General features: G+C 40.0%; 2 protein-coding genes across 2 annotated transcripts in view; both read right to left on the bottom strand.

Annotated features, from left to right (window-relative positions):
* Nucleotides 1–1,846, bottom strand: part of rnf103 (ring finger protein 103) — a 13,945-nt gene extending 12,099 nt beyond the window's left edge. The window contains exons 1-2 of the mRNA XM_029441339.1: nt 1,133–1,846; nt 412–560 (exon numbers count right to left, since the gene is read on the bottom strand). Coding sequence (XP_029297199.1) covers nt 412–560; nt 1,133–1,358 — 375 coding nt within the window. The 5' untranslated portion in view covers nt 1,359–1,846. The remainder of the gene's footprint in view (nt 1–411; nt 561–1,132) is intronic.
* Nucleotides 1,847–4,085: 2,239 nt separating this feature from the next.
* abhd18 (abhydrolase domain containing 18) lies at nt 4,086–18,811 on the bottom strand. Its single transcript, XM_029441682.1, has 14 exons — nt 18,639–18,811; nt 16,641–16,749; nt 15,495–15,579; nt 15,304–15,404; nt 13,070–13,145; nt 12,746–12,830; nt 12,158–12,185; nt 11,056–11,194; nt 10,711–10,800; nt 9,842–9,943; nt 9,491–9,657; nt 8,713–8,846; nt 8,164–8,326; nt 4,086–7,315 (listed from the first exon to the last, which is right to left on the bottom strand). The coding sequence occupies exons 2-14, from the start codon at nt 16,730–16,732 to the stop codon at nt 7,258–7,260; spliced, it is 1,320 nt and encodes a 439-aa protein (XP_029297542.1). The 5' UTR covers nt 16,733–16,749; nt 18,639–18,811; the 3' UTR covers nt 4,086–7,257.
* Nucleotides 18,812–19,338: the final 527 nt, after the last annotated feature.

Genomic DNA, 19,338 nt, shown 5'->3' on the forward strand with positions numbered 1-19,338 from the left:
ATGTGATGTGTATCTGGATAATTACATCTGGTTAAATAACTGGCCTTTGCATTTCAACAGGTATTAATAATCATTCTAACAACAATCATAAAGTTTCATGAAAGGTGGCTCAGAAAAACTTGTCTTGAATTTACCCAACAAACTGAACAAGGATTTCATAAAGCTGGTTTGGAGCAGTTGTTATACCAGGCTGTAAAGTTGGGCATCTTAACATGGGGGGTCTATGGAGATTGCTCCCTTTTAGAGCCTCAAGTGGCCATTTGATGAACTGCAGTTTTTGGCTCTTGCGCATAGGTTTCACTACTCACCTGATGGAGGTTGCCGCTTGGGACGTGGCCCCTGCAGGCGGACCCCACACGCACGCGCACTATACTTATGCTATAATAACATATACTGTTAGAGTGCTTTTACCTGAACCAGCCATATCCCATCTTTAGTGTCCTCCACTAATTCATAGAAGTGCATCTCTCCACTGAAGTATGTCGTGCCGGCATCTCCTGCCTCTGTCTGCTCCTTCTCTTTCTTGATGGCGGAGTACAGCTCCCCCTGTGTCAACTCTCCTGTGGGCGAACAAAAAAAGTGTCATGATTTGAAAAGGGCTAAGGACTTTTAAAAAAAACTTTAAACTTTAAAAATAAAATTTTAAAAAGTCCAGAAGTCTGCATGTTATTTATTACAACTATTTAGTTTTGTTCAAAATCAATGCATTAAATGTAGATGTTATTTTAGAATATGTTATAGTACAATTTACATATTAATAAAAGCATTATCCAAAAAGTCTAGATATAAAATATTTGTGTTGAATATTGGTGTAGGTTGGACCCAGTATCCACTGTGGAATAATTGTAACTTTATGATAAATATTATTCTGTACAATTTCATCAAGTTGCCATGTGATGTGATAGAGAAATTATATTATTAAATAACTTGATACACTCTCCAACACAATGAATTGAAACAGTACTCTTCACGGGAGTGAAACTAACTTCGCCATCATCCGCGTATCTCCGTCGATACTGGATTTCTTAGGACTAATGTAATATTCACCAGGTATCACACGGAGTCTAAATGATGTGGTATCGTACAACCCTTAAAGGTTAGATAACCCAAGACTCCTACCCCCGAGCTGTACCTGATTTCTCTACCAGCTCGCTGACATCCTTCTTCTCAGCCAGTCCGGAGTATCCCAACCCTCGACACTCCAGGATGGTCTTCAACTTCTTATAACTGAGAGAAACTGGATCCACAAGCTGAGTGGCGAACATACCAGTCTCATACCAAACTACCGCTTCAAAAATGCGTGCTAGCATAAACAGCACTATGAAATACAAGAGCAAGAAGAACAGTTTCAACCACATCTTATAGCTGGACGAGAGCGCTGCTGGCACGAGAGAATTTCTCTGTTATAGTCTGTGACCACTGGACAGGCTACATAGGCTTCCTCTCCCCTTCTACCCACTCACAACATATATTAGCTTAATATTAAATATGTGTACGTCAGTCAGACCTCCATCGAGTGTGGCTGGGAAGATATTCCCTGACCGCTCACTTCCTTTACCAGTAGTTTGCATTCATGAATCCTGCTGACGGTGACAGCTAGCTAATTAGCTTAGCATCGCAGGTAGGCCTTGGTATCAACCTTATACAGTCTATTGTATCAACCAAAACAAACAGGCCCCGCCATGTCTCTTGTCGGCTGCACGCGCTGCAGTTTCCCGCTGAATGTCCGCAGCGGTTGACCCGGACTGCTGCTGTGCTGCCAGATATTCACAACATTACAAATTGACAGTAATGACGGATCAGATTTTTTGCTCCGATCAGCTGGTGTACACAGAGGAGCAGACGTCACATCCGGCTCCACCTCACATGTAAACAAGCTACAAAATAAAAGACTCAAAACGAGTTAAACGGTACCCTGCACAAATACGTTCATAACGCTGGCTATAATTCTTAATAAGAATTGATGTCATGTCACAAAATCATCGCCCACATGTTTTTCTCAGATTGAAGGTAGAGACATATGATAACAGGCTTTTAGTGTTAAACTCAGCACACAGAATGAACTATAGTGAAGATCCAGTGGTGGAATAAGTACTCAGATCTTTAACGTAAGTAAAAGTAGCAATACTATTCAAAATCGTATTAAAGTAATATTTTTAAATGTTTCAGCATCCAAATATACCTAAAGTACCGAAAGTAAAAGTGCTATGTATTATGTACTACTAGTATTATGCAGAATGGCCCATTTTAAAATATAATATATTATATTGCTGGACTATAATTATTGATTTTATTAAAATGTGTACATCCCTTTAATGTTGCAGCTGGTAAAGGGGGACTGATTTTAAGTACTTTATATTCTACTTAATATTTATATTCTGAAAAGTAACTAGTAATTAAAGCTGTCAAATAAATGTAATGGTACAAGACACAATATGTCCCTCTGAAATGCAGTGGAATAGAAGTATAAAGTAGCAGAACATGGAAATACTCAAGTACCATACAAGTCTGAGTGAAGCTCAAACATCCAAGGGAAGTAACAACACATGTTGTGTGAAGGGAAGCTTCAATCTACAGTAATCAGACGCTAATAGTATGTTGCCGCTGTAAACAGAAGTGAGCAGCTCTTTCCAAACGTGTAACATAAGGAATCAACGAGCTTGGGGATGTTTGGTGGCACCTAGAAGCTGCTTGATATCCTTCTGGCTCTATTTTCTTCACATGTTCACATTGTATGTGTCATTTTTGTCATTTGGATGACAAGACGTACAGCAGACGTATTTAAAAAAAGCCATTTTCCTTCACAAAGTAGCACTAAACATTTGTTACTCTGACAGGCCTCTTCCACACATCAGTGATCCAGTGTTAACAGATCAAGTATTTTCATTACATTACATTACATTATTCTGCCTTTTGCTGTAATAGTTTGTTGTGATGATGAATGGCATTCTTAAAATGGTTTTATGGGATATGCAAATACATTTAATTATTAATAATAATAATAATAATAATAATAATAATAATAATAATAATAATAATAATAAATTGTATATGTAAGCAATCTCAATTATTAATTATTACTGGCTGGCCATTATTTAATAAGAAATAGATACAAAAACATGGCTTCATGTTTTTTTAAAGCCGGTTTTACTGTTCACTTAAAGGAAAACTCCATGCTTCTGTCCTGTTACTGGAAGCTTCATCGCTTCCTCCAGCAATGTTTATCACATAACTGCAGCCCCGAACACTTCACGAGCTTGTTGCGGGAGTGTTTTAGTGAATTAATTTGGTGGTCCTCAGGCCAGATGTAATAGGGAATACATTTACAGTAGAATGCCTTTTTGATTTTCACTTCGTTTAGCAAACTCTGTCTTGTTTTTATGTGTTGCTAGGGGAGAATGACCTGATGAAACAGTGAGGAGGAGGAGACACATGAGATGGAATAAGACGGTAAAAGGGGGAACAAGGCGTTCATGTTTAAAAGCATTTTGTAATTTAAATTGAATAAACTAATTTAAAGAGTGTAAATGTAGAATTATTAATGGCTTATTTAATCATCTTTTATTATTTTCACCATTTATTTCTTTTACTTCAGGTTTCTTTTTTTAAAGTTGCGCACTCATGTTGGTCTCTTTACTAAATATTCATTTCTAAAATTCAAAAGATTGAAATTTAAGCTTTTGTCACAGGTTGAAAACGTATTTATACTAAATCTGTTAAGTGTTTAATGCTGTAGCACATTTTAGATTATGAAACATGATGCTCATCTTTAGCTAGTGTTGCACTGATTTGACATTCTTCTTGGACGTGGAAGTCCCCGTCTGCTCCTCCACGGTTTGTTTACACTTGAAGCAGAGGGATTTTATTTCTGGCTGTTGGAGAGAGAATAGCTTAGTTCTCTCAATCTGATGTGCTTTTTGAGTGCTACATACTTTATCAATAACTATCATGCTGATTACATTTAATCATTGAGAGTTCTCCATTATAAAGTAAATGGTTTTAAGGCGCTGTACCAGTAGGAACCCAATCCTGGTGGAACAGTGGACACACAGTCATTTGATAACATTTGAAGAAAGAACAAGTAAGAAAATGCCATCATGTTTATTGGATACTGAGTCAAATCAGTAGATTCAAAACATTTCCATCACTAAGCTAGAAGAAAAAGGTCACAAGCAAACAGAACCTTCTGGATGAGGTGCAGATTGTCACAGTGTAGGCACAGTGGGGACGGACAGCAGAGAAGGGTCGCAGTCGATCTGAGATCCTACATGATCTAAAGGAATTCTACTGAAAATAAATCTTCTCATGCTGTAGTTAAAAAAACATGTTCATATTCTGTTCTTTGTGCTTAAGTATATGTTACACATACATATGTAGTCCTTAGGCTGAGACTCCTCCACTCCACCATAAATAAATGACAGAGCTTTTGTCATTCCTCTACCTTTTGCACAATAACACTCAATAACAATAACTCATATTACAATATTTTCTTCCTTTAGCCCTACTCATTTAGTTTGTTCTCTTTTATTACATAATGCATTGTATATGTTCTATTCTAATTTAAACATCTGTGTATTCATGTGTGTGGCATGGAGGGGGCTGCACTCACTATATTGTATAAAGACAATAATAAAACCCTGCACCCTTAGAAGTATATGTATGTGTAGTATTACATGCACTTATATCTGGAACAAATGAGCCAAGCTGTTACTGCTCTTCACTGTGTTGCAGAACATGAGGTTCTAGCAGAAGGTCTGGAGGTGGACCAGGTGCAAAGCTCCTAGTAACAAGAGAGAAGCTACTGAAAGCTCAGCCACCGATAGTATGAAGCTCATCACAGCTTTACTAAGATCAGTCCGATGACATTAATCATATTTCTCTGACGTCATCGAGAAACACTTGTTGGGTCAGTTTAACCTTTAAAAGCATGGGTGTGTTTTCAAACATTTCTACATACCTCGAGTCTTTAGCGACCCGCCACTTATATTGAGTCATATGTTAAAATCATATTACATATATTGATCTTATGTAAACAATGTTTTTCATCTATTTATTCAAAGTATCAGCACCACCACGAGGCCTCACAGGAAAACACAACACTACCTGTTCCAGGTAACCCTGTATCCAGAATACAGTGAATACTAAAGAGCTCTTTCTTACCCTCAGTACACGAGCAAGGTTCTTTTGTGTAAGACATTAGGAGAACTATGCTGTGCAGCCTTTGATTGTCAGAGTAGACCTCTCTGTTTTACACATTGCATCTGGCTTGGGTAAGACATGAGTCTCCTGAATTAGCTCTACACTTCTCCTGTGCTTCAGTCAGAACCCACAGAACCCACTGAGAGCACTTCCCTCCGTATAGCTTTATCTGGCAGCGGTGCCCTTCGAGAAATGGATTAAACAGAAGGTTTCCCTTTATGCAGCTGCTGCTGTGTGTACCAGCTGCTCTTAGAACCATATATCCGGTCATAAACTTAATGTGGACAAAAGTGACTTATTTCTTTAGACTTCATAATTACCAACACACAGCCATCAGTCTGAAGCCATGCTGGACTCCTGTCTGCTTTGGGCCCCTTGGTACTATGTATATTCTCTTTATCCGTTGATATGCACTCGTCATTACTTGGCCTGTAATGACTTAGTCAATAAAAAAATAAAATAAGAAATGTCAAATTTAAGATTGCCCTGAAGACCTTGGTGACCAGATCACGGTCAAATTTGAAGATCTATTTATATTCAGCTGTGCCCCCTATGGTAACTAGACTACGGTTGAGAGCTGGTCACCGATGCACTCACCTCGTGCAGCACAGGCTCACAAAACTCTCCCACCTTCTCCACGGTCTACTGTTCCTACCCTAATACTTTTTCCACAACATTAACAGTTAAACGTTGGGGTGGTCTGAACTGTGACGGGGTGCTGTTGCAGGGGTCAGAGTCTCTCGGAGGTTTGGCTTGTCCTAATGTTAGGTTTTACTGCCAACATGAAGGTGCGCCAGCATTGGATCTATTTTCTGAAACAAATCCACTTCTCCTCCAACACGGAGGCCACTTCCTCTCCACAGCCTCTTTACACCCCCATCAACTGTCCTTCCTCGCCATGCTATAGTCGTTGGATCGACCCTGAGGATGTGGAAACTATCCAGGCGTCACTTTGGTGTACAGGTCTTCTCCCCTTTGTCACCAGAGGAACACTCCCTCTGTTATGGACAGTGCATGTTCTTGGTGGTCTGACGTTTGGATCAATACGATTAAAGACTCTTATATTGATAGTACATTTCAATCTGCACAGCAACTCTCAAATGTTTCACGGGACGCTGACTCCGATCCTCCTCCCAGTAAGCACACCTGTTGACTCCTTATTGGTCCCATTGCCCACTACCACATTTACTGTTACCGTGGTTACCGTGGTAACAGTATATGTGGTTTAATATGAAAGCAAACACTGGTTGATCCGATACTTTGTGAGAAACAGAAGAGCAACTGGTGTATCTGTTCACAGTGCAGCCCAACACACAGCTCCACCTGAGATGAGCATCAGCTGGAGGAGAGAAGAGTAAAGGTCATGTGATCCTGTGGGAGGTGCACTCCACCACTAACTATCAAAACCCTGCAGACGGAATTACTGAATGTACAGAAACTATTAGTGCAGAAATAACAGGATTTGAAATATAACCAAAGCAAACTGTAGTTACAAAATCATGATGTTTGTTATCGTTGTTTAATCATTATTTCTCTGTCTTGAAAGGGGCGTGATGTAATTCCTAACATACATTAATATGTATAATTATGATATGTCTTATGATATTTCTGTCATCAGTATTGTATTGATAGCTGGTCTCTCTTCCTGTAATTGATCATATACTGCAGTAATCTACATTGTGTAGTAGTTACGCTACAGTGAGTTGACATTTTCCCATATGAAATCAGTAGAACATTACAGGGCGTGTCTGATTGGATTTGAAATAAATTGGATTTGATTTGGTGCGTCCGTGTGTCCAAAGTTTATCCAGGTAGAACATTAATAACACGGCCATCAGGACGGAAACAGGAGAACACACACTGCTGCAGGTTTCTACAGCTGCTTGTTAACACTCAGTGTTAGTTTGACGAACACAAACAACAACATGTTTGATACTTTGGACAGTTTCAGTCTCGTTCTAGAATAAGGTAACGTAAGAATTAGAACGGGAGACTTCTGGTCATTCAGGCACTGATCCTGACGCTGTTACAGGAGGAAAGAACTTCAGCCTGCCGTGGCTACTGCAGGTTGGGATACTTCAGGCAGAATCTGTCGAATGTATCATATATGGCCCGTCTGAAAACAAAACACATTTACAATCAATTCTAAAAGCACAACACAGCAACGTGTAGCATGACAAAGACTGACTGTAGTTCGTGAAACACAGTTTGAATTTGTTTCCTCCATGCTACAAGAATTCCAACCCATTCTGGTAAATGAAGTTAGACGGAGATGATTCATGTGTATGTGAGACACTGAAATAATGTGTACATCACAAGCTGCCTGCTCTACAACAGGAGGTCCTGAAATATTAAATGAATAAGATTACAATATTGATATGATCTGAAGAAGCAATTGACTTGATGCAACGACACTGTTTCTCTAGAAAAGACTCTGTTGGTCTTGTTGAAGTGTCCATGACAGTAGAATGATGTTACAGGGGGTGTGTGTACGGACACCAGCAGAGCACATTAACCAGATAACAGACAACTATGTCATTTGGGCCTGTAGCAAGTATTCTAAGACATCCGTGTTCACTACAGCTGATATGGCCTGCCGATGGGCACGTTTGTCATGTGTCAGAGCCGGAGGGGAACAAGAGGCCTGCTGCCAAGTCAAAAGGCTAAAGTCCAAGTGCAGTCACGAGTCACTGGTGTTAAAGTCCTCAATCATATTCATGATGACTGACTCAAGAACAAGTCATGTGACTCTACACATGACTGTGAAGAGAAAGAAACGATGAAAGTGTGACAGGGTTTCACCAGTAGAACCATTTACTCCTACAAAATAACACTACGGCACACAGGAAGTCATCACAAGGGAGCCAAATACAAAGCATGGTGCTGTTTAACTAGGCAAACCTCACACACCTGATACCTGACATATATATATATACACACATATGTTTTGAGTCAGCAGTTTACCTAAAGACACCCTGTTTGAACAGGTATGCACTGATGTGTCCTCCATTCAGATATCTGACTTCACACCCTGGCCAGATCTCCTGCAGACTGAGGACTCCTGTACGAGGGATGTAGGCATCCTCTTTGGCCTGGACCACGACAATGAGACTGGTGTCTACAGGGACTAGGACAGAGGGAAGGACAGATCTCATTGACTTCTGTACACACGCTGTCACTGGGACATGAAACATAACATGAAGCATCGTTGTTATGCGGATGACATCTTGGCTGTCTACAAATGTGGAACGTGCAGCCAGAAAGCTGGGTGTAAGTTACAACAAAAAGAAATCAAGTATTTTCACATGCTCATACGACTTTGGTGATGCACAGGACATCCATGTTGCCAGGCGGCAGCCCCAGTGATCTGTACAGCTCTTTAGTAAATCAGTGTGGAGCTGTTTGAAGGTCTGTCTCCTGATAGAGGACCTGTAACAGTACTCTGATATTTGCTTCCCTCGGTCCCGTTTGTGTGATGGTACTAAACAGAAACAGTGCCACCCTAACCCTCACCAGAGAAGTTGGCCATGTGAGTAAATTCGTCCATCACTCCCTTCATGAAGCTTATAGACTCTCTATGTAATGATGGTCGATAGCATTTGGCCAATTCCGTCTTCTTCCCATGCTGCGTGTTTGCACGAAGGCTTCTAAGGAAAGGAAAGAAGAAAGAAATCAGTAAAAACATATTGCTGCTTAACTTCCATCTTAGTGTGGTGATTACTGCAGCACAACAATTCATGAGTAAATATCATCTGAAGACCACTGAAACTAAATAAGAACATTTATTCAATTTCTTGTCGACAGGTGCAGAAGGTCAAGTCTGGTTCTCTGCAGGAAACGGGGGATTGCCCCCTCAGTGCTGGATGTCAGTTACTGCCCGAGGTGAAGGGTTAGGGTTGGTGCTGCGTTAGCAATAAAGCAGGCCTTGTACTGGATCACTGTGATGATTAGGGAGCTGAGCTGGAAGGCAAAGCTTGTGGATCTACGTTACTAGCCTCACCTATGGTCATGAGCTTTTAGTAGACGAGTGGCCTACATGAGGTTCCTGTTGTGTGGCTGGGCTCAGCCTTGGAGATAGTCAGGACCTGGCCTTACTCTGACGAGGTTTTTAAAATGATTCACCTTACCAATGTATACAGAAGTACTATGTTTGGAATGTGTTGTGACCGTTGAAGCATGAGGAACATGACGGGGAAACAAAACAAAAAGGAAAGTCACACATGCCTTTTAGAGATGTTACAAATATGAAGGTGAAATGTAAGAACACACACAGCAGCTGTGAAGGGATCACCTTGGTAGGATGTTGAAGCTCATCCCACTTCTGTTCACCGGTGAAAACAATTGGTCAGCTTTGGAGTTCTGATCCACAGACGCTCGCTCCTCTCCCGACAGGCCCAACAGATGTTCGAAAGAGTCCACATTCTTCACAAATTCTGGACCCATCTTAAAGGAATCAGCCTGACGAATGTGGACACAAAGACCAAAAGACAGACACAATGTCCTTACTGATGCTCATGTGTTTGGGAAGGGGACCTCTTCCTTGTTGAGAAATTCAAACACCAGAAACAGATTGTAGATATTTCCAATCACTATGTGAGAGTCTGGATACGTAATGTTCCAGAAAGGTTGAAGGACAACTTACCCCACAGTACTCCAACAGCTTAATGATCTCCTCTTCATACACCGAGTTAATGGCATATTGCTTCTCCAGCTCTCTCCAGTTCACAGCTTTACTCAGCACGCCCTACAGACACACGGGGTGAGTGGACGTACCACATGTCAGCCAGGGCTGTTGACACGAGAAGGTCAGGTAAGGCCTGCATTCCTTTCTTTTTGATTGACAGCCAAAGCCATGTCCCGTGCGTATGGTTAGTAGCTGGTACAGGCTTTGTGCTAATTAAGTCACCTAAACCCAAAAACTAATAATTCTACCAGTACTACCTGTGCTGGAGCAATACAGCAACTCCTTCAACGCACATGAGAGTATTGTTTTAATTTAACCTTTACTTTGTTTGCATAACTAAATAAAATAAAGTGATACACAAAACTAAAACTGTACAGTTCCTAATTCATCCCCTGATCTGGGAAATATTTATTTTTGTATTTGACATTCTTTCCCTGTAAACACTTTCTATTAGGAAAACCATACCCAGATCAAATGTACCACAAGCTACCAAATGTTGGTGAAACATTGAAAACCAAAGCATATACAAAAATGTTTTATATTTCTCAGACAGACACAAAGCAAGGATGAGTACCAGCTAGATCAATAGGCTCCTGTTTCAGTCGGACAAGAAACCTTTTGATTGACATATTTCCATATATTGTAGCCAATCTGTAGTGTAATATGAGAACTCATTATCACTGTTTAGACGGTTCTTGGTGACTTTATAATCCATCCGCACACTGTCAAAGCTTCCATCGACCAGAGAGAAAAAGCACCAAGTACTAAAGTGTTTGGTTATTAATGCTGCTCTAATAAGTGAATTGAAAGTAGGTAGAAAGAGTTACCGTGGTAAAGACACTCGAGGCCGTGGACCAGGACAGACAGGGAATCAGAGGAATGGGCTTCGGCCAGTTAGTCACTGCCAGGGAAGCCATCTGCACACAAAGACACACAAGACTTCATGAACAACATGATCTTTGGGTAGGATGAGGTATTATATTGGGCCCACTGGTATTTGTATGCAAGCAAAAATATTGACTTTGACATTTAAAGGAAGGTGCTGGGGATTATGGGTCTCCAGGATCACAAGCATGTGGACTAGTTATATAGTGGTAGAATATATGGATTTGATCAAAGCAAAGTGAGTGGTGCTTTAAAAAGACAGAATGTGTGCTGTGTTGGTGACTCACATGTCCTCCCATGGAGATGCCAGTCATTCCTAGTGGCCAGTAACCTTCACTCTCCAGCCAACGCAGAAGGACTGTTGACTCCAGGATCAAAGCCCCTCCCATCACAAACAGGTCTGACACATTCTTTAGACTGGACCGCCTGAAATACTCACAAATAATGTGCCTGTTTACTTAACACTGAATGAATCCCAGTGTTATAGGACAAGTCCACTGAGCATATATCAGAGTGCTTGCCACGTGGCTCTGAGCAGTTTGTCTCTTGATTCTTCACAGCAGAATGTCAGTCAAGAGGGGGACGATCAAACGATCCCGACTTGGACTGATAATGTGTGTGTGTGGTACTGACTGACATGTCTGTAGTGCATAGTATCTAGAAACTGTCAAGTACTGTAAGCTGACATCAAATGTACATTTCTATTCACCTGTATGATTTAAATCATTGCAGCTTTAAGCACCAGTATAGAGACGCAATCCTCAGCCCCACCTGCACTAATAACAAGTCTACAGAAATCACACTTTTAACTGACTTTGTGATTGAACGACACTTTGTGGAGGTGAAATCCTATTATTATTTAAACATCAACTATAAACCTGTTGCACGTTGTATTTCTGAAGATGAAAACATGAATATCGACTGATATATTGTTATTAGACTTTTTGAAATATCTCAAATATCGCTATCTGTATGAGCTTCAAAGATCCAGAATCTTGTAGGCTGTACTGTATTAATACAAACACACTGCAGCATGTTCTTTCTGTCAGAGGTTTGCTGTACTCAAAACATGGTGTAACAATCAGCATCATACAAAACTAAAATCTGAATCCTGACAAACTGGTTCAGTTTGTATTTTCCATAAAAAACTAGAAATACAGAGTGAATGTCAGCATGACATCCTTCTAACATTTAGCTCTTTATTCTGGTATGCAGCCATCAAATGGCAGGACTCTTGTTTTGTTTTTATTCTTTAAAACTACTCATTTGACTTTTTATTCCTAAAACTAAAAGCTTGCTTTTATCTGCTTTTGCCTGAAATTAAAAACCAGCCAATTGCCATTTTGTTAATCAATCAAGTGACTAGTGTGTGAATGGGAGTTCACTTACAGCTGGTCCTTGGGTTTACGGTAGCCATGTAAAAGGTCAGTCAAGGAATAAAGACATGATCACAGACAGCATACATCAGATTACAGATTTATACCACAGAGCCTGCGGAACAACCCAGAGGTGTAGAGTAGGAAAGACATTAACTAAGGGAATGTTCCATCTACCAAGCAACAAGCAACAAGCAACAAGCAACAAGCAACAAGCATCAAGCAACAAGCAACGCTACCACCTTTGGGTATTTTCCTTTTCCTGACCTTACAATTGGCTTTGCCCGTCTGTGTGGCATTTATCAAACTAATTACTTGTTCAATCTGAAATGATCAAATTGGGAAACATTTTATTATTTGTGATTTAAACTTTTATCCTTTTCAAACTAAAAAATGCACTAAAACGTTTTCAGGAATAATTGATTTGACCTAAAGCGAAGCTATACAAACTCCAGTAAGTAAAACTTCCTAAGTATCATGTGACGCACAGTAGAATAACGAATATATAGTTAATCAGGGATTGCCTAATTCTAAAGGAAATTAACAACTATAAAAAAAAGAAGAAGAGGGAAGCAGATGTGAAAAGACAATAGAAGGATATAATAAGGGCTCTCCAGAAGCAGCGAAGCCATTCCTGCCTCTTTGACCATCGGCCTGGCCATCAGAGTCCGGCGACGCCAGAAAAACTACACACACACACAGACAATCATTAATACTCAGAAGTGGATCAAGTTACAATCACAATAAGTGATGCAGGGTTCTCATACTACATGGTGTTGAGGTCAAAATGATAACATGAAAAAGCTCAATGTTCATATAAAAGCACATCAATAAGAGAACATATAAGTTAACTGCAGTACTATTGGATCATCATTTGCACACTTAAAGTTCAAGTTATGTTGTTGTTAAATGTGTAAGGCCTTACGTGGTCTCCAGTCCCGGCCAGGTGGATACATACTGGTCTGTTCTTCTGCCACTTCTTAGGTACTATAAACTGGAACCTGACACACGCACACGCACACACACACACTATAAATATTATGAAATAACATAGTCATCAATATTTTGTTGGGAAAATGGGGATGTAAAATAAGAATGGACTTTGGATAAAGACCATTTGGGAATAAAAAAGCTGGAAACAAAACCAAAAAAACCTGCAATAAACTTTGTTATTGTGAAGAAAAAATAAATGTTTTTATAATGAGCTGTTTCAAATATTTATTGAATTATTTCATGGTTATTTTTGCATTATTTTGATATAACCTCTATTCCACCATTAAAAACCTTTACTTTACAGATGACCTAGCCCTCCTCTCATATACGCACACATGACAGACTCCAGTCCGATGCACAACAAGCAGGACTGGTGATTGATGGAATAGAGGAACAGGTCAACACTGATCATTTACCATCTCATACTTTCAAAATATGGCCCTGAGTTTAAAACATTTACAAGAATGGTGTGCCAATGTTATTTTATACTATTTTAATTCTGCTATTTTATCTGCATCTACACTGTGATTATTGTACTGTAAATGCTCTTATTCTGTCCTTGTACTAATTGTTATGTTTTTGCTGTGAAGCACTTTGCTTCTTGTATGAAAGGTGCTATACAAATAAAGCTTATTATTATTATTATTATTATTATTATTATTATTATTATTATGGTAAAGCCAAGATATTCAAAACCGGATCAATAAAGCAAACACAACCTTCATAAGACTTAATCAAATCTGGAAAACCAACCAATACACCAAAACCAAACTCTGAATGTACCAAAGCTGTGTACTGTCAGCTCTACTTTACGGCTCAGAGTGCTGGAAAAATGTTGGGCCGTTGTTGCTGCTCTATGTTCCAGCTGCTCTACTATGTTCCCGCTGCTCTATGTTCCAGCTGCTCTACTATGTTCCCGCTGCTCTATGTTCCCGCTGCTCTACTATGTTCCCGCTGCTCTATGTTCCCGCTGCTCTACTATGTTCCCGCTGCTCTACTATGTTCCGGCTGCTCTATGTTCCAGCTGCTCTATGTTCCAGCTGCTCTACTATGTTCCCGCTGCTCTACTATGTTCCCGCTGCTCTATGTTCCAGCTGCTCTACTATGTTCCCGCTGCTCTATGTTCCAGCTGCTCTACTATGTTCCAGCTGCTCTATGTTCCCGCTGCTCTACTATGTTCCCGCTGCTCTACTATGTTCCAGCTGCTCTATGTTCCAGCTGCCACAATTGTGACTGAGTGATTACATTATTTCTGTTGTGTGATTTTTTATTTCATCATATCTTATTTTTGTATTTAATGTTGAACCCTTGGGAAGTCCATGGCCTCCCTCCAAAGCCACTCCCCCAAAATTACAAAAGGACTTATTACAGTCCTGCTGCAGCCACAGATACGGGAGGATAAAGCATTCTTTATCATTTTATTCATTGATTTCTGTCGGCATGTAAAGAGTATATCAACATATGTAACGGAAATAAATTCTACAACACGTTACCCACCTGTGCTTTAAAGGTTCAACGTGTAAAATCTGCCAGAATTTAAACTTAAAACATTAAAACAATGAACTAACATCATCAACAGAGTATGAAGAGGTAACAGTGTTGACGTCAAACATGTCTCTGTGTTGTGTTGCAGAGATATCTACTGAAGTTAGCATGCTAACTGACTAGCGCCAGCCCAACCCAAGCCAACATACAAACTATCCAAACATAACGTTACACAGAGTGTGCAGCCTCCAGAGCCACAGGAACACAGATATCTGAGCTCCACATGGAGATTATAAGATAACAGAGATATTTACACTCAGAGTTTCAACAGTCTGCTCTAATGAACTGACAGACAGACAGACAGACAGACAGACAGACAGACAGACAGACAGACAGACTAAATATATCAACACTAACAACCCTGACTAATGGTCGGAGGTCAAGGTGTTTGAACTCTGAAGGGGATAATTGTAGGCTTGATGGGATCAATGCTACATGCTAAGTTCTAGTCAGTCCAGTGTAAGAAGCCTCCATCAGCAACCTTTTCCAACTGGTATTGCATTAAAGTGTGTGGCTAATATGATATGCAAAGGGTCTTGAAAGGTATTACATTCAACGTCAGGATTCCTGCATACACCCGGCACTAGCCTTAGAAGTAGAGGACGCCATCATGTTCTGTACCTGGCTTTGACAGCCTCTGGGGGCAGGATCCCAGGAACCAAGTGCTCCAGAGGAGAGATGAAGAACCCTTCATGGATCTGACAGTCAGTGTGCTCCTCTGTCTGGACACAAAGGGACAAACAGTCACGCATCTATGAGAATACAAAACATAGTTATTCTAGTGAGCCGTGAAGAGAGAACAGATGGAGCACCTTGTTTATGTGAACCGGATAGTCCTTAGGCACCAGAGACCTGCACCTCTCTCTGTCTCCAATGTGCTTACGGAACTCAAAGATTCTGAACACAAACAAGGGAGAACACACCGCTTCAGCATCAGTACAGATCCATCTGGGCCGGACTGTATGATCAAATCTATATCATGATAAACTGTCACAATCAGGTTTGATGTTGACCTATCAAACCTACAACTTCTCTACAGAAAAAAGTTATTATGATCAACAACTTGCAGTGTCAACAGCAACTCTTACCTTTCCTGATGTGGGTCTTGGTGGCCTTTTTATTAAATATTCTTTGTTAAAAGAACATATTAGGACTGATTGACTGTTCCGGGTTTTGTCCAAACAATCACACTCAGGTCTTTCACAACATTCTCCTCCTCTAACATTTAAATTAAAATAAAGTATTTTTTAAACATATGCTGCACGATAAAGGACAGTAAATACTGGACTACAGGCTTCAAATCATCCCCTTGGAAACAGAAGGGTGATGTCACAGACAGCGTACCTATGTGCCATGCTGCTCTCACGGTGCACAAAAGTCTCTTGGGTTCTGGACAATTCAATGCACCGAGGTTGTCATTTTTGAAAAGTAGACCTATAGTATTGCTGATGCTCCAAAGAGCCCTCATGGTGCCCACACTCTTCACCAGTCTGTTAGATGATGTTCTAAATCTGTTCTCAGTAGTTGCAAAAGAGTTGCTGTTGATCACAACTTTCCTGGTCAGTGCAGCGTATTCCATTTTCAAAGAGCACAATAACTCGTCCCTACTCATTACTATTGCAACCTAACAGGTTTATGTAAATAGTGAACTTTTGAGCCTTATTTCTGAAGCATTCTGCTCACCAGCATGGAAGCACACATCATTTCTCAGATCATCATCGCTATGAAGCAAATCTCTAATTTACTGGTCAATCATCGTCCAATCTAAATGGACTGGTCAATGTAGTGCTCTTCTAGTCCACACACAGCTCCCTACAACACGTGGCAGAATGCACTCATTCACACACATTCATACACCGATGGCAGAGGCTGCCGTGCAAGCTGCCAACCTTTAGTGCCATGTGTGTTGCTCAAGGATGGAACCATAGCTGTGTTCTGTTATGTTCTGTTTTCCTTACCTCTTGAGGTCTTCAGGCTTACCCCATCCCCCGATGAAGAGTTTGGTGAGGAGTAGCCTTCTGTAAAATACATCTAGTCGGCTCACACCCATGGACCTGCATCTGGCATCTACACAGAGACACATCATTCAGAGCAGAAAACACTTCATCTGGCATAATGCAACATAAGAGCTGAAAGAAGTCACACTATAGTTGTTACCTGCCCAGAACAAGAGCTGAAGCAGGCCAGAAACACAACTCTAATTTCTAGTTTTCTTCATTTAATAAAGGTTTTGCATTTCTTGAATGGGTTTGTGTGTTTTATGCATGACCTTGAAAGATTCTGATCTGAGATGCATAACATTTATTTTGCCTATCTTTGATGCCAGTACATGTAAAAACACAATAGTGATGTTAAACATCCTCGATCTGTTTTTGTATTTAATTGAATAACACTATGATACAGCTGTACTCTTGTACATACAGAAACATTTCGATCATGCTAAAGCCCCATTCATTGAGGGATTTATTTATCTTTATTTATTATTGTGTAGACTAAAAGATTTAGAAATGTAACAAGCATAAAGAGGAAATAAAGAGGGAAGAAGCAGTTCTGTGATTTAGAGCTTCTGTTTTCTTAACAGAGCTGCAACCAGGATTATCAGCAGCTGTTTGCCATCTGCCATCCTGGAGTTAAACAACTCTGGTGTCTCTGTGGAAACTGGAACAAAGTGCATCAGAGGGAATTAAAAGGGTTCAGGTTTCAGGTTACATTATCTACTCTACTGTATAAACTGTTGCATTTTTGATAACCACCATTGTCTGCTTTGTTTATCCCAAGAAACATTATGTCGACCCAGTGTGTTTCTTAAGAAGAAGCTTTGTATGCAAAGTTTACTTTCTGTGTTTGCTGTGTATATGAGTGTACATCATGTGTTGATCATCAGGACACTAAGTTAGTTACACATTGTTAAAAGTCTTACAGAGGTCCTGCTCAGACCACAAAGAGTACTTTAGAACATAGTACATGAAGCTGTTCAGATAGATATGTAGGGTGCATGATGTGGAAGAACAATAGGCAGTTGTGTTCAAAGATATCACATAATTAAAATCAAACTACATAATGACATATTAAACACACTACAATAAGGTCAACACGAAGGGAACCTGTCAATGTGTTACTATGAATATTGACATTGGAGGTGACTTGCCCTTGGTAGAATGAGTTCACGTTTCTATGGCTACAGTCGGGGAATTTTCAGTAGAAATCCACTACAACTTTTATAAAAATCATTAAAATAAATAAAGGTAAATGTTGAAGAAGAGGTGGAAATGAATCCACTGTTTCAATACTGAAACCCAAATGCCTTTTACATTTTTATGACATTGTTCTGTTCAAAATGGAAGTAGAGAGGATTCATTTGAGTCAAGGAACTTCAAAATGATCCGACTTTGAGCACGAGTGTCATTAACACAGACTGTATAAAATAGGTCATACACAATGTTTAGAGCACGTGACCTGTTATGATTAATAGACTCGTGCTTTGAGCGTGCACGTAGTATATAGCGAGGACACAAGCAGAGGCACAAGAGAATCTAAACGGCGGCCGGCCACATGCAGTCTGCAACGATGAGCAGCGGGAACATACACAGCAGATGTAATAACCTCCACCTTTCCTGATATGGCTGGATACAATAGACATGCGAGAAATACAACATCGAGGATGATGCACTGAGCTCAATGCCGTTATAGCTACATATTGTGACAGTAGTAATACAATAACGTTACAGAGACAACATTGATTAAAGTATTCAAAAAGACAAAGCGTAACTTTGATAACAGTCACTAACGTTATATTACGCCACCTCTTTTAAGGTGGTGTGTAGGAATATGAAAGTCAACATCATGGCACACACCAGCTCTGAGAAAGCTGAGAGAGCTAACGTAGCCTTAATCATTCATAGTTTCAGACGACCTAAGTTAGAGACAGACAGACAGAAACAGTAACGTTACACTACCTCAGACTATACACGGATGTTTGTTATCCTTGTGGATTTCTTCGCACTGCTAGCTAACAGCTACCGTCCTCAGAGGGCGAATGCCACGCAGTGGACCAGTGTCAACTGTCAAGCTCCAGCACGCCTCCTTCCACACGATGAAGTAGTGTACGGACTTCCGGCTACAACATCCGCTCAATGGTTGCGTCAACATTCGTGCTTATTTTCATATTATTAGCATATTAATAGAAACGGAGCTAAAAGAAATTGAGCTTTTTTCAACAGTTTATAAAAATCCAGTATATGTTATTTGCTAGTTTCATGTTCCTTTTAGAATAGTATAGCACCAAGTATAGAATAATATATATTCAAACACAACATCTTAGTTCCCCAAACAACTCGTCTAAGTGTTACCTATATTTTTGTCTCAGTGCTGACTTTCTGTCCCTAAAAATGCAGTAGGCTTCTGTGGACTTGCTAAATTTTCATTTATTTTAACTTTAATAAATGAAACAATAGTTGTGTTTAGATATTAGCTGTAAAATGGTTTATCTTAGGTTTGACTTTGCTGTGGATAAGGTCAGATAAAGAGATCGTGTGGGACCCTTTCCACCTCTCAGTAACATCTATCATTTAGTCAAAACAAGGACACACCTACTTGCATTGCATTGAGGAAATGTTATGAAGAAATGTGTACAAGAAACATAAATATACAAAAAAG

This window comes from Cottoperca gobio, chromosome 10 (genome assembly GCF_900634415.1).
Source record: "Cottoperca gobio chromosome 10, fCotGob3.1, whole genome shotgun sequence".
Taxonomy (NCBI): domain Eukaryota; kingdom Metazoa; phylum Chordata; class Actinopteri; order Perciformes; family Bovichtidae; genus Cottoperca; species Cottoperca gobio.